Raw genomic sequence first — 16,458 nt, 5'->3', positions numbered from 1 at the left:
TCACCCTTATGTTGTTGTTTTTATGTAATGTCTTTTGATTACAAACAATTACGAGTGGCCATGTTTCTTAATAACTAAGAGACAATGTGTATTTTATTACGTTATTTTGAGCAACGAAGAGAAGCAACGAAGTTCAATTTATTCTTTCGTTTTATTTTATTGGTTGAAAAACATGTTGGTTATTAACAATAACGTCATTGTGTATTCAGTAAAACAATAACTCATTCACAATTTATTACCGATATTTTACAATTTGCATTTTTAATCTACATTTTGTTTTGTAATGTGTATATTTCTTATAATTAAATATTAAAATAGTATCAATAAGTTTCGTGACTTTTTTATGAACTTAAACTGAATGCCAATTAATCGGAAGTGATATTATTTTTTCTGATCGCGCACTGCGATTGGCATTGGTTTGTTTACAGCGATCGACGTTGATCGACAAGAAAAAAAACGCGCTATAACATAGTAAACTTGTTTACGCCTAGCTGTGTGTGCGAACTCGTGACGCTAGTTTACTCTCCATTTCCTGGTTCTCCGGGATGTTACGATTTCGAGTAAATCCCGCTTTTAATCGGTAACAAGTAGCCGGCAATAACAATGTTATTTACTAACATTACTAACAATACGGCGGAAGAATGCGCGGTAATGTAATGGTATTTTAAACCAGTTATAAACGTATTAATGTGCACGTGTATATGCCTATATACTATATTTAAAAAAAAATAAGAATGGGTTAACGAAATATATCTCATATTAATTGTATCTAATATATAAACCATATTTTTAAAAGCTAAGCATTATCTCCCACGCGCGTCGAATTTTTAGCGAATCTCGCGAGTATCCCGCACGTTGTAATTTACATAAAATAATTTGTGCGAAATGTAAATACTTTCTAGCTCCTGGCGGCTTTCCTTAGAATCAAAAGGAAGGGAAAGTGATCTTTCGCTCGTCGGACGGTATACAAGAGGTCGCAGTTTCGGTTCTTGAATCAACAGCTTCCGGATTTATACGAAGTGCTTCTTCTCTCGTCTTCGAGATTTTCTCCGGAGAAACTTCGGGGATTAAACTGAATCGCGTGCAGCCGAAAATAATGCCGCTTTCGCCCTCATGCACTCGGATATAAACTCCGCGCTCTGCCAGGCCACGGCTCGAAAATAGTCACAACATTTAGGGTGGCAACCCGTGGCTTCTAGAGCGACGCACGCGTGTCGTCGTGACGCATGAACCTCCCCTCCTTCCTCATCTCCCTCCCTTAATCTCGCGTAAACCTATTCAATTGGCTCCTCTGAAGAAAATTGTTATGTCGAGTAGCTTGAGGCGAGAAAACTTTGATTCAAAATTAGAAGACGGTTAATTTCGTTGCTTTCTCCCTTGTTTTCTTTAAAAATTTTGAATCAATTTTACTAATTGATTTTTATTTGTTTAAAGTGTTTTACTTAACTCAGATATTTATTTAACCCAGATACTTAAATACAGATTAAAGCATAAATAAAACTAATGCAAATGAAAGACATTGAATTGTATAATATTCATTTAAACGAGAAACATTTTATTTATTTTTTACATACATGGTGTTAAAAAGAGGATCCGAGTCTTTTGACCTAGATTATGCATTAATCATTAAGAGGAGTAAAAAATGTCTGGTTAACATCTAGGTCGAAAAATCAACATTAAGGTCGAAAAAATTAAGTTAATGTCAAAGATAAAAATGACTTTTTTATTTTATTAATATAGGTAACTTATTTGCATTTTTTGTAATCGTAAGTCTCTTTTTATAATTAGATCTAGTTATTTTGCATTTAAAGATAGTAAGGCAAGATTATCAAAATGAATAGAGATATCTGATATTTTGTATCAGAGTATAAACAAGATAAAATGTCTTTGTCATTATAAAATATCACAAAATACGCTTTTCAAATATTTTATTTTAATGCTGTTATATAAAACAACTAAAAGGATCGACTTATTTAGAAAAAAATCATATAAATTTATGCAAAAATGTACGCAAGTCATTTGTGTAAAAAAATTTTTCTTTTTATTTTTCGATCTTGTTAATGAAGCATTTTTCTTGTTTAATTGACGTTATACATTTTTATGTCTTTTATTTATATTAGTTTTATTTATGTTTTAATTTGTATTTAAACAAATATTAATCAAATTGATTTAAAACTTTAATTACTTTTTTACTAACGATATATCTAAGTTAGAGTTGCAAAGTATTATTCAATTAATTAATTGAATAGGTAATTAAATTTAAATTTAAAGTAAAAAAAATTTGCCTTTTCTTCTCTCTGAAAAACATTTTATATCTCTTTACTTCTCAAATATAAAACTAAATGAAAATTATATAGTCTTTCTTGACGATCTTATTACAACTCAGTGAATTGGTTTCTAACGATAAGATATGCAAAAATAGATAAAAGACGGTTCGATACATCTGGGACATTCTGCAAACAATATCATTGGCGGCGACCCTGACATTAGAAACGCTAAGCCCTGATAAAAAAGAAGGCCTGGAAATGTATAATTGCGATTATGCAACGCGAATAACGCGATAATATTTTACGTCAATTTTATCTCTAGTTAGGCATTTATTCCACATTTCGACGATGCAAGGTCGAGGCATAAATTATTGACGAGGCGCACCTGTCGCCGTGTGCGAAAACAATTTCCTTCGTTAGAGGGGGGTAACCACCAGCTGGTGAGTACCACGTGAGATACGTCAGCCGAAAAATTCGTAACCAATTGCATTACATTAATATAAATTAGCACGCTCGAGGGAACCCCGGGAGCGCGATTCAGATGCGACGGATGATTAAATTACGTGCTACACAAAGGTGTTACATCGTTATATGGAGTATAACGAGACAACTTTCTACGCGACGTGCCCCGAAAGATTAGTCAAGAAGCGTAACCCAGATCCGATGGAACCATTAGATTGTGCGTTATCGAGACGCCACACAAGGATAAATCGCATAACTTGACTATTTTATGAAGTGTTCCAAGATAGGCGAATATTGATTAGTATAACTAATTAATTACTGGATTACAGTGGCTCTCAGATCGAGGAATGATTACTTTGGCAACAACACTCGAGATTAATTATCAATTTGCTGATTGATTTCGCCGAAATGAAAGATTGATTCTTTTAGTTGCGTCTTTTCTTACGTCACGGAATTAGTTTAAATATACGCGTTAATATATTTAATAATTAAAACCGAAGGAAATAAAGAAATTAAGTTAGTAAAGTTAGTTGTTATTAGTGTCATCACTTATTAGTGATATTTATTTCGATGACAATATATATTTAGCAATAACAATTACCTTGGTTTACTAGTCCAATATCCCTTCAGTCTTAATCTATTGAATAACCTTAAATAACCTTATTGTGATTACAATTAAATTATTTAAAAAGAATCGTACATTTTCAGTTGTAATTTCCTTTTTCTTTTAATGAGCTCGAATGATTATTATCGGTCGGCCGGATATGAAACATTTGTAATGTGACGTCACGAAGGGGTGCGACTAGAGAAAGTCTATCGATCACTCGATATTCTTTTTAGCTTCCTCCTCGAGAAAGACAAAGCAGCTTATAATCTATAAATAGATTTTCCCTGCTACTTCGTCTAATGTGCGTCGATTCAGTTAGCGGGCCTTGAACGCGGGCCACACGTTCTATAATAATCTTCGACAAAAAGAAGGAAAAATAGGAGGAAGGGACACAATCTCTTCGACGAAATCGTACACATTCGAGGATCGATGACTCGTGTCCGTTCGATCACAATCGAGCGAATAGCTGCCAAAAAAGTTATATTCCGTGATATCTATTATCAAACAAATGGTTATCGCTCTGATTAACTCACGCAGCACATGAAGGCAAAAAATATATACGGTGTCCTATAATAATCCATAAAGATTTTTTTGCTTATAATTTTAATTGCAGGACTATGTTATTTTCCGCTAATTTTACTGGTGAAAAACCGATTTCCTGTTTCAAGAAATACACCTTGAAACTCTATGACGTCGATTGCGGGAAATCCGGTTACATTGTTACCATGCTGAATCGATTCTTCGATATTTATGAATACATTTTGAGAGAAAATCGCAGATCCGCCGTTTCTTGTTTCCGTTCGGTGCGAATCGCGTCTCACTTGGTTTGTTTTTGTTATCATAATCGCTTATATTGATAAAAGTGTGCGTTTGAACTGAGCATCTGCCGGTCACGTAGCCATTAAAATCTGCATAAGGTTTAATCGTGTCTCTTTCTTTTTTGCTGTTTCAGATCCATATTCGTTGTCCCATCTCGGTGAGTTTCCCATTTCGCAACAAAATTATATTTTTTCACTCCTTTACTAACCTTTACTATCGATTTAATTTAATTCAGCTTCATTTACTTTATCTCTGCCGTTCTTTCTGATTAACAAGTATAATTACTCGATGTCTCGACTTCTCCTTCGTCTCCTCTCGCCGTATTATTGCGGCATTGCATGCTCTTAAACACTTGCCATTCATTCTATTTCATGCATTTCGCTTCACTTTGCTTCTATTCTATCTCATTTTATATTAATCTTATCAGGAACGAATTAATAATAGGGGAGATCGACTTTGCGAAATTTAATAAGATTAAAAAACGTATCAAGGACTCATATTTTATTATCTCTGTAATAATGCATCGTGAGAGATTAGAAGAGGATTAAACATACGCTCAGTTTTCACGATTTCTGATTAGCGTAATCTTTGTCTCCATTTCAAATATACAGGGTGAAGAAAAAATGTTGAGATTACAAATATAGCGACAAGTTATAAAAAAAAGAAAACGTTTTACATAAAAGTTTCACAGTTTTAAGCAGGAAATATAATGCATACCAACAATTTTTTCTACCGTGTGTTTTTTAATAAAATATCAAGGTATATTTAAAATATCAACGTCATTAATATATATATATAATATGTATATATTTTTTTAAATAAAATCACATGTATGGTTTTATTTTTAGTTTGTTTATTTTGGTATAAATTACTGAATTTTTTGTCTTCATATTTTTATTATAAAAAAAGTGTCAAAAAATTATTTTTAAAAACATTTTACTTATTTATATCCAGAAAAATACTGTTACTTCTTAAAATATACCAGGAACAGTTGCTACATGCATCGTCTTTTCTCTTCACGTCCGTAAAACTTTTATCTCGAACGTATCTTCTCCTTAAATGTTTTACTTGTGATGAATTTGGGAATCCCTACATTGTTTTCCTCTATGTAAATTTATGCACAATTTGCTGTTCAGAGACACCACAATCATTGAATTTCGTAAACGCAGTCCTGAATTTTTTTTAACTAATTCGATTTTTTACAAAGTGACGAAATTAACTTTGGCGAATTCAATTGCGGACTGGCTGAATGATGAAACGAGATGAAACGAGATGATTTGCGCGATCGCGACAAAAATGCAATTATGCAAATCATCCGTCACTTATCTGTTGAGGCTCAATGAAATTTGTTGAACTAACAATTTAGTATTGTGTAAGAGCGAGTCTCTGATGCCAAACGGAAAATCCCGACGATAAATAATTCGCCTTAGTGATCGTCACTTTGCCGCAAATATCTTTTTTTATTTTTCAGCGCGTATTCGACGAAAATATAACGATTATAAAGAATCGAGAGTATCTTCAAATCGTTAATGACGGGGAGAGAAAGCAGGCCATAAATCCGATTGAATCCGAACACTTTCGTATCTTCCCTAGTGGTTCTCAATCGATGCTCGAAAAATCGTTGTTTTATAACTTCCTCTCGTTTATCACGAAATTAACTATGATAATTAATTACGGCCTATATCATCTATAAAATCGACGAACTTACTTCAACATTATATATCAATTTATTGTATACTTTGTTAAAGTACACAATAATTTAAGCAAAAATAATTATTATGTATTTGAACAAATTTATTATGTACTTTAACTTTATTACTTAATATATTTACATAACTTATTTATATTTTATATTATGTAGGTACTTTAACAAAGTTAAAGTATTGTGGTATATTAAAGTACATAATAGTTATAAGTTAGTGTCGAAACCCATTAAGTCGATGGATGAGAATACGGAGTCGGTGCTCGGGGATCGAGAACGTTTTCGGCGTTGATCGGCGCCTCGATCGGATCTAGGTCGCGGTAGAGGTCAGACGACGGCAATTTGCGGTCGGAAAGGTCATGGCGCGATCATTATCGAACGAAAGCAATGCGAAAATAGATCGCAGGGGTGTCCAAACTGTCCAATTTACGAGACACTTATTGTTAAACTCTAATTGGTCGCGTTTGAGTCAATTCCAGGATAAAATTAGGCTCTCTAATCCTTTTTCCTAAATATGGCATTTTATCTCTCTAAATATTACACTTTCTTTCTTCGTCAAAGAATTCGGAGGCGAATTAACCGTAGAAATTATATAAAACATCTTGTTACGGCTTTCCTTGCCCTATTCTTCACACTGAATTTTATAAATCCTCGGAGCCTCGGATTTGAAAATTGTTTATATAAAATAAAACATTTTGCCTATCTTGCATATTTTCGGCGCGTTTAAGTACACCATCGATTGTAAAAATAAATGCTAACTTAAATATTTTTTTTTACGTCTTCAAGATTGCTCATTCACTTTCTGTGCCTATATATTCTTTAGTTTTTCAACGGGGACAATTGAGATAATCAAGTCATGTGTGGTCCGCTCCGTGTAACAGATACCGCTACGTCAAACTCCAGCCACACTTTAACGACAGACGTATCGCGTATACATTTCGATACGCGACAAAGGATCAAGTTGGAGAAGAGGAAGACGCAAATAACGACACGTGGGGGACACCTGCGCCTTGACGATATATACCGCCGGAACTTCAATTTGTACCAATCGCGAGACTCGTCGTGTTTATAACTCGGCCCCGTTTATCCGTACGTGCCATGCACTTGCATTGACGTAGACGGACGCAATTACGACAGCCCCGCGCCTCCTTGTCGCGCACCAAGCCCTGATGCCATTGCGAGAACTTGCGCTAAGCGAAAATTCGCGCTCGACGTCAGAATTAATCCGGCAACGGCTAGAAACGGTGCAAAATGGCGCACAAAGTTGCGTCACGGCGCGAAATCACTCGCCTTCGCGCGGTACATGAAAAGCAGATCTTGAAATGTTCTAGGAATCGCTCCGCCTCGCGCCTGTGCGAAACAACGCGGAACGGATTAAGATCGTTCAAGTTACATTCCACTTTCAAGATGGTCTCTTTGCGTCAATACATCCCTACGCATTTCCGCCAGCGACTTCAAAGCCACAGGCATTCTTGTCCACCATTTCGTGAAAGCTTTGCTAATTCTGTCGTCGCGCTTTTCGAATCACGTTAACGGTCTCGCCGTTAACGTTCCTTCGCCTGACGACTTTAGTCGACGAATTAGGTGAAAATTAGCTGGCCTTTAAATTAGAAGATTGCTCGCATTGTCACAGGAACTATGTTTACCAAAAATGAACAGTGAATTGAAACGTTGCCGTCAAGGTAACATTAACTGTTAGTTTGACATCGCTTTTTTTAATGTTAATTATAAAAGCAGACGTCAAACCGTTAATTTGACGTCAAACGTCGTTTTTCACGGAAAAAAACGGACATTTCTCCTTCTTTTCAAAGAGACAAAGGTGTATATCTCTTTATTTATTTCGACGTAAGATGGATTTAAGATAGATAAGATCGTGTGAGAGTCGAGAAATTTCTAGCATAAATTTCTTTCCTTTATTTCTGTCGACTCTAAATTTTTTTCCTGATGACGTCAATTTCCACTCAGAATACCGCAATTACCATTTTGTTTATACGCAATAAGCACTAAATCTCAACCTCCTCTCACGTGCAAGAATTCCTGTAAATCATATCAGTTATTTCTACGAACTTTTGGAAACTATCCAGTGTAATAATGGTCAGCAATCATTTTGAATTCAAGATTATTAAAAGCATAATTAGAAGGAACTGTCGGGATTTCCTCTTAATGTTTTACGATCGCTTTTTTATTTTATTTGGAAAATTTAATTTTAGAATTTTATAAAAGTATTAAGATATTTTTTCTTGAAGTTTACGCGCAGTGTCATCTTAATTTAACAGCTATAATAATAGAATTGTAATATCAAGCTAACGCTGTACGAATTACTTTAACAGGGTCTATAAATAGTTTCAGGGTCTCTCGTCTTTCGAATGTCCTTCCATTATCGATCAGGTTCATCAGTACACACGACGGTCGGTTCTGCGAATTCGCCGTCGAATGTACATTAATATTGTTCCCATGGCTCGTACAATCAGTTAACAACAATAAGCATTTAGGCGAGCAATAGCGCGCGAGGTGCTGAGTTACGGCCGAAATTTACGACGCGGCCGCAATAAATTCGTTACACGCGGGCGACTAAAATTCATTTGCGGTTTCGCATTAAAGTCAAGCACAAGCACCGTGGATTTTCTTTGTCGGGAATTGAAAAACAATACTGTATATTACGGGAAAGTAAAACTCGGATAACGGGGAATCTGATTTTAAAACGTTGACACGAATTAATCGCGAATTAATTTCACTTTATATGATTTGATAAATATACAATAATTAATTTAATAAAGATACAAAATATGTTAATTCAGTAAAGTTAGAACAATTTATACATTTTGTTCTTTACACATTTTCTTACATATCTTTTAAATATGTTTTACTTCAACAGTTTTTCCTTTATTTTTATACATTTTCTCCTAGGTCTAAAATTAACTATTATCCTATTATTATTATTAATGCAGAATGAATCGTCTTTCCTAAGGATCTTGTAAAATCCTCGAAGATTTACGACTCTTCTCGCTCCACATATTATTTTCTGTTCCAGTTCCCTCTGTATGTTGTTCCCTGTTATCTCGTGTCATATATCTCATACTGTATATTTTTTATACTTCAGTTTATTAACACACGCACCAGGTCATTTCTGACGTATCCCAATTTATTTATTGCCCGTCTATCGGGCGACTTTCCTCCTGAGGCTAGAAAAAAATAGACGCTTTCCATTACTATTAATAGCGAGAAGAGCTCGGTGTTTCTCGAAGATCTGTTCCGGGATCTCCGAAGATCCCTACAGGAAATATATCTATAGGGGTTAAGGGGACTCGAAAACACTTCAACTAACTGCAAACTAATTGAAGCGATTACGTGCGAACGTATTTCCATCCCGACTTCTCGATAAACGATAAAAGCAGATAAAGTCCATCGACTTATAGCGACTCAAGCGGATCAAGTCCAACGTCTCTCGCTATCGAGAAAATGCTCTGACGCGCAAACTGATACGTTGCAATCTTCGTCAGCGTTCGGGGAGGAAATACACCTTTTGGCTGCAGCTCAAAGTGTGACGGGATGAACCAACTGCATCATCGTACAGTTGAGCGGTTGTAAACGCACCAATTATCAGACTTGAAAGCTTCTTCCCTCAACGCCTTTTGTCTCGTGAAACTCCTTCCTTCCTGTGCGTCAGTTCAACGCTGTCGTAAAAAATAACAGAATGGATCCCTAAAGATCTCATTCAAAAATAGCTGTCGAAAGCTGAAGCGGCTAAGAATTTATCGAAACTTCTGGATAGATTCCGGGTAATTTTTTCGAAAATATCTCCAACATGTTTTTAACATCTATGAAAATTTCTAAAATCCAATCTTTACATGTCTCGAAATTTTTTTTTATATCATTCGAGAATCTCGGAAACCCGAAAGTAAAATTATATGAAAACTTTCCAGAAGCTTGTAATGTAATTCAATAATATAATAATGTGATAATTTGTAATTCGTTTTAGGTCATTTCTTCTGTAAAGTATACATCAAGAACGCATTATTAATCAGATTAATTTGACAGCTCAAGGTTTATTTGATACAATAATAATAATAATATCGACATTATTGAAAAGTTATGCACATGTCATTATTTACAGCAATTTTAGTATTTATTTTGATTATTATAAAAAATCCGGCACTTTTTATATTATTTATTTTATATTAGTGGCGCAATTACGTTTGTCACGTAAGGTGCATTCGCGGAGCGCGCTATTAGCGCTATTGCATCATTCTATCTATTGTTTTATTAGATATAAAATAAGAATAGAATGATGCAATAGCGCTCTCCGCGAACTCGTAATCAACAATTGAACTTATTAAACAAACGAAAAAAAAAAGCGAAAATGTCGATTCATTCCCGTTTATGTGCAAGAGATCGAGTAGCGTGATCGAAGTACGAGACAGATTAGTTTCTTAATTCGAAAAAAAAAAATATTTTTAAAAGATAAATGAAGCAGATAAATGACACGGAGAGTGCGGATGCGCGTGAATCACGCGGAGCTCAGCAAAAGTCACTTAATCGTCAATTAATCAAACCAAGTGCACGGAGTCGGTGAGTCACCAGCCGGCTCCAGAGAAACGATTTTTACAATAATACAGAGTGGTCTTGCGACATTATATCAGACTCGGCTCGCGGATCGACGGATCGACAAAGGAACTCGGACAGCCAAATATGTCGAGAACAGATTTTAACGGTATCTGCTGCAAATTTTGACAATAGAATTTTGTCAATAGAATAACAGAATATAATAGCAGATTGACTGCGCAAAATCTGTCGTTTCGTAACCATTTAAATGATAACCACTAAATGTATTTTATTTAAATTTTTACGAAATAATAGATTCTGCTCGATTTCTGCCAGCAAAACACGAGGTTATTGCGGATACAAGATCTATTGCGATATCTCAGCAAATCTGCTGTGGTCGTACTGCGGGCAGTTTGTTTATTGAGAATCTACGGCGAGGAGATCCGGTGGCTCCTCTTTGATGGGCATCTACGCATTATGTAGAGCGCCGGAAGTTAGTTTCGCTGGAAAATGGGTTTTCGTCATGCGCGCGTTGGCGGAACGACTGCGGCTTTTGGACCAGATCTCGCTAGTCTACACACATCTTCATTGTTAGTTTGATCAACAAGGATCTGCGGTGCGCTCGATCCTCCTTTGTTTTTAGATAGTGCGTTTTATTAATAGATTTAAGACGCTCGTCATTCGACCAGATTCATTTTCTGTCAAATCCCCTGAGGAATGCCATTGATAAAATCGTATCAATTAATCACGCCGCGGAGTAGGAGAGCGGAGAAAGGTATTTCCGACGGAGACGCCTGGAAGCCATTCACTTCGTACGGTACACGTACCGTCTCATTACGCCGGCTTATTATAAGTTATTTACGGATTTATCGCTCGACAAGCGCCTTATCCGCCATAGAGCGGCCCTGCTATTTTTAACGGGATAATATAACGTCTCTTATACTGTTGATTATACTGTTATAAATAGGGTTAAGCGGCAGCTGGATATAAAGAATCGAGGCTCGTGAGTCGCGCGGACGATGACTCGACTCGACACGGGACGACGGTTGAAAAATCGTTCAAAGGCTTCGTTTGCAAAAAAAAATCTCACGTTGAACGTGCCGACTATTGCTTTGCCTATTCTCGTCCGCGAAATTTCACGAAGACGAGATGACATCACGTCGGGATTTGCGGAATGTGACAAACTGCGACGAGGATGACGCCGGCGACATTTCCGCGATTCCCTTCGCGAACACCGCGCGCGCGCGCGCGCGCGTCATGGTCGTCGATTCTGACTCTGACGGCGGAATCGCGGAAAAAAACGATCATTTACGCGGCCGAGTTGCGTAAGCTGAGCCCCTGTCACGTTCGAGTCATGTCGCGGTGATTTACATTGCCGCAACGCTAGTCGGAAACTGGCGCGGAACGGCAGGCGGTCCTGAGATAACATGACTGCAACTCAATATCAATATCGAGAATTAAGTGATATATTCAGCTGTGAGCGAAAGTCTAAAGATGACTGCATTTAATTCCTGTGCCTGTTTAAGCACCATCTACACTGTTAAATATTAAAGGATGAAGTTTAAATTAATACCTTGAGTTAGATAACAATTTTTTTTTTAACTATTACGTATGTCGAAATTTATTATTTTAACACAAAACAGTATCTATTATTTTTACTATTTAGTTTAGTTAAATTAACGACATATTGAGTAGGAGCAGTGGCGATCTATATAGAAATGGTTAAAACTGACTCAAATTGAGTATAATTTGACACTGCGAATTTAACAATGTAACTTCGGAACGTATTTTATTATTTTTATTAGAGCCATGAATATAAATCTTGAATTATTACTGCATAAAATCAATCGATAATTTTGTCACATGTGTAATTAATTCTTTAACGAAAAGTAACTGATAAAAATCGATAAATGTGTGTAAGAACGTGCATTAAGGATAAGGATAATGCATTTTGCAAGGAATATCTGAACATTTTTTTAAATATATGTATAATGACGTTTAAAAATGTCTGAAATCGATAAAGGTAAGCTTGATTAAATACATCTAAAAAATTGCAAAGAAAAGTGAATGTTTGAGCGATTGACAGAAGGGGTCTGCAAATATTTTACAATGCCTTAAGCTCCTTTACGACGTCGGCAAACGCAATGTCTTGGACAGCAGAGGAACTTTGTAGATACAAGGTTCATAAATTGCCGTATTTAACTATACTCAAAATTTGTAGCTATATTTCTGTATATTCGATGATGACTGTCTACCAGGACGTTGACGATGACCCTAGCACACAACGGAACTGGCACATCGACGCGTGGATAAATTTCCTCGTCTTTAATATCGTGACGTAGTTCAGACGACCGTGTCCTACATCAAGAAATGGCAAAGTGAACGGCCAATAGCGAAACCGCCGCGAATCCCACAAAGCATTCTTTTTTTTCCCCTCTCCCTTCTCTATCTCCTACCCTTGGCACTTTCTCTAAACGTAGGACAAAAATTTAGCAGATTGTTCAAATCTTAAATTTGTTTTTAAATAAAATTAGGATTAAAGAATTGTAGAAAGACTTTCATTGAATTATAATAATAGCTTCCTTAGAGACAAACTCTTAGACTTAGAAAGTAAAAAGTATTTTAGCGCCATGCATCATGTGTCTAAATGACATAAATATTATATCCGCCTTTATACTGGAATTTCTGCTTCTTATTTATTACATATTTATTTGCTACATTATTCACTTTTTCTTTGTCAGCAGTATTGAAAAGAAACCGCATATATCAGTGTCTGAAAAAGTTGAGTTAATCACGCACACGTGCGGATTTTTTAATAAAATTTATTATGATATATTTATACACACATAAATACATAAAATCGCAATGTATATTCACTACAATATCTAAGAATTTCAAATCATCTATTGAAAACACGAACAATTTTGAGATAAAACACACATAACTTCAGCCAAGGACGGTCAGTTGTATTAGTGTCGTGCTCTTTAGTTATTAAAACATTTAATGCGTTGTCCTTGCGCATCGCAGGAAGGCTTTTGCATTATTAACGAGTGCAGCATGTGTCGTTACGTATTGCCGATAATACGAATCCTTATGTAACGCATGATTTTTACATTTTATCTTCACTATTTATCGTGAAGCCAAGTATTATAGTTCTGTACAATTTTCATCTAACAAGTTCTAATTGATCTGAAAAACACTGATCTAATTATGTAACACACGCAAATGTTACAAGAGCGAAATTATCATTGAAAATACGGATCGCCGTTCTTTAGTAAAGAATAAATTGAATTATGACAGAGAATAATAAGGAATAAAAAACAATAATAACGAAAAAAGGTGGAGATGTACTTATTTATAATTAAATATAGATCTCTGGTGAAGATGGAAAAGTAGTGCTTTATCAAATGTTCTCAAGATCAACTCTCGAAGCGACACATTCGTTTATGCTTCTTTCAACGTGTTTTGTCCGCTAAGATTAATCTAAATATCCTCAAAATCATCTCTTTGTGAGAGCGTCGCGTGGATTCTCTGAAATATCCCCGCGACATTAACCGCCCAGATCGATCAACCGCACTGACGTGTTGTGACGATCTTATCCGGTTAAAATTGATGGGACGTCCTCAAAGTCGACTGTCCACAACGGGAGAGAGGCCATTTGAATTTCCTGAAATGTTGTGACGATTATATCCGGCGGCGAGGCCAAAAAAGCAAAGCCTCTGAATCCGCTGCCAACGGCGTCAGCTGACGGCAACCTGTGGGCTGTTTTGCGACAAACTGGACAGGTTCCAAAGTGTGTTCGCGAACGAGACGCAGAGCGTCCCGCTGCGCCGTGACGATCAGAATATTACCGCTGATTCACCGAACACGTGTGCTCACGTCACGTACACAAGGTATGCGAAATCACCCTGCGCAGCACACAATTCATCGGACATCCTGACTCGGTCTCTACGGATGTTATTTTATTTCCCCAAGGGGAAATAGTTACAGGACACTTTACGGGCCAAGAGAAACACATTTGTCTCTTTCGAGAAGCAAAGAATGTGTTTATTCGCTCCGAAAATCTCCCGTTTTCTCTCACTACGTCCGAAGTAAATCGTATTTTCCTCCTATTGGAACGGCCTCTTCGTTTCTCAAGGAGTGTTTTTGTTTTTCCGCATCAGCGAAACGCATATCGTGTTTACGCACGTCGTTTCTACGAATTAGTCACGCGAGGAACTATGCGCGTCTCGTCCCACGAAGTGGTCCAACGAGAGAACGGGTCCGGCAAGAGGAATCCTGTAAGATTTCGCTTGATGGTAGCTTAGGAACGATTCAGCGGGTTTCACGAAGCGGGAGACTCTCACCTGAGCGACTCCCTTTTCACGCAATCCCTTTTGCCCCGAGTCGAACTCGAAGGTGGCGTTGAACTTGAAAGGACGACGGGTTCTTCTTCTTTCGCGACCGCGAGAGAAGCCGGGGAAAAATGTGGCTCGGCCTTCGCCGTCCTCCTCGATCGAACGAGTTCGCTTCGAATCGGTTCGCTCCCCGTCTTCGCCAACTTCTCTCTCTCTCTCTCTCTCTCTCTCTCGATCTATCCATGAAATGATTCCAACGAAACATGATTTAGAGGCAACTTGCGTTCCTCCCTCCGTTAAATTAACGCTATCTTGATTATTAAACTTTCTAGATTCTTAAATGTCGTGGATATCGAGTTTTCAAATTCTTGGTACGCGTGATTGATATTCGAACGACTGGACATTTAAATGACTTGGCTATTTTGTATTCACACGTGGTACGCTTGGGTCTCCTTGAAATTTCGGACGTTTCAATGCAGCGATCTTAAATGCCAGGATATCTCAGGATGCCTAATCCTTGAATGTCATGCCTTAATCCTTAAGCGCTTTGAAACTCAAATTTGAATAGTTTAATAAAGGAACGTGTTTTTTTGTCCCGCATGAGATCAGAATGATAAGACAATAACTCTTTGTTGCAGATCCACCCACCGGTAGCGTCTACATGATAGGCGGGGTGGTGATCGCTATGGTTCTGGTGGGCGTCTTGATCGTCCTGCTCGCCGTAACGATCAGGTAAGTGCCACTTTGTAACATATTATCTTCCATCGTTTTGACGTCGTTATCAACAATCTCATAACAAGCCTCATCCATCTACTAATAGCCATTAAAATCCGCCTTCAGGCCGTCCTGACGTGGATTCTCTGCAAAATGCATGGTTATTGATATCCTATCTTGATTCCATTTTATCTTATTTTGATGAGAAAAACTGACCTGCAAAAGTGTTTCATTATGCATTGAAATGGTGATCAATATGAAATGAAGACATCATTTCCGATAGATTTTTATAGATACAAAAATATCTATTCTCTTGTTGTGCGTGCATATAAAATATTGGAGATATCGGCTTATTAGCAACAATCTGGAAATTTTCAAAATTTATTAACGTTACATTAATTGTTACATTAATTCAAAATCTACTTTCGTAACATTATATTAATTCATTCGGCAATGCTCTCGCAAAATGTATTTTATCTTTTTTTTCTATCAAATTAATCTTTTATGACATTCTCAAAATAACTATGTATAAATGCAACCTTATCAACAACTGTGCATCTTAGCATTTAATTTTTTTTCCCTTAGTATAGGTCGAGCTATTAATGATGTTAATTAAGTAATTCACATTAGCATAAGTGTGATGGTACAGCCTCGCGAGTGACGTTAAATGCAAGTGTTAAAACGCACGTGGAAAAATACTTGTGGGAGAATAATAGCGATGAATGAAATAATTTCGCGTGACGAGAATGCGTAATAATTGCGGCCGCTAACTAGATCTCGCATCGACGAATTGCGCGCTGAAAATCGCCAATTAAGGCCAACCGAGTCTCTTGAGTCTCTCTCTTTCTCTCTCTCTCTCGCTCTGTCTCTTTTCTCCACTTAATCGCAATGTCGATTAAGACAAGCGCAACGCTTGTAAGATGCGATGCATCCTAAATTAGAAAATTGCAAGAAGCAAATGTAACAACGGAAATTGGTAAATAGAAATATTTCAATATACTCAAATTG

At 36.7% G+C, this 16,458-nt stretch overlaps 1 protein-coding gene across 9 annotated transcripts in view; it reads left to right on the top strand.

The window, feature by feature from the left end:
• The window catches only part of LOC139773933 (uncharacterized), a 79,045-nt gene that overhangs the window by 50,687 nt on the left and 11,900 nt on the right, over positions 1–16,458 (top strand). For 7 of the 9 annotated variants that reach the window (XM_071708791.1, XM_071708790.1, XM_071708789.1 and 4 more), the window contains 2 exons: positions 4,289–4,312; positions 15,375–15,468. In XM_071708791.1, coding sequence (XP_071564892.1) covers positions 4,289–4,312; positions 15,375–15,468 — 118 coding nt within the window. The remainder of the gene's footprint in view (positions 1–4,288; positions 4,313–15,374; positions 15,469–16,458) is intronic. The other 2 variants (XM_071708793.1, XM_071708795.1) reach the window with 1 other exon arrangement.

This window comes from Temnothorax nylanderi, unplaced genomic scaffold (genome assembly GCF_030848795.1).
Source record: "Temnothorax nylanderi isolate EJ_2023f unplaced genomic scaffold, tnyl_v1.0 TNYL_tig0071_pilon, whole genome shotgun sequence".
Taxonomy (NCBI): Eukaryota; Metazoa; Arthropoda; class Insecta; order Hymenoptera; family Formicidae; genus Temnothorax; species Temnothorax nylanderi.
Note: the sequence above shows the minus strand (reverse complement) of the source record. Positions and strands in the feature narration are given on the sequence as shown.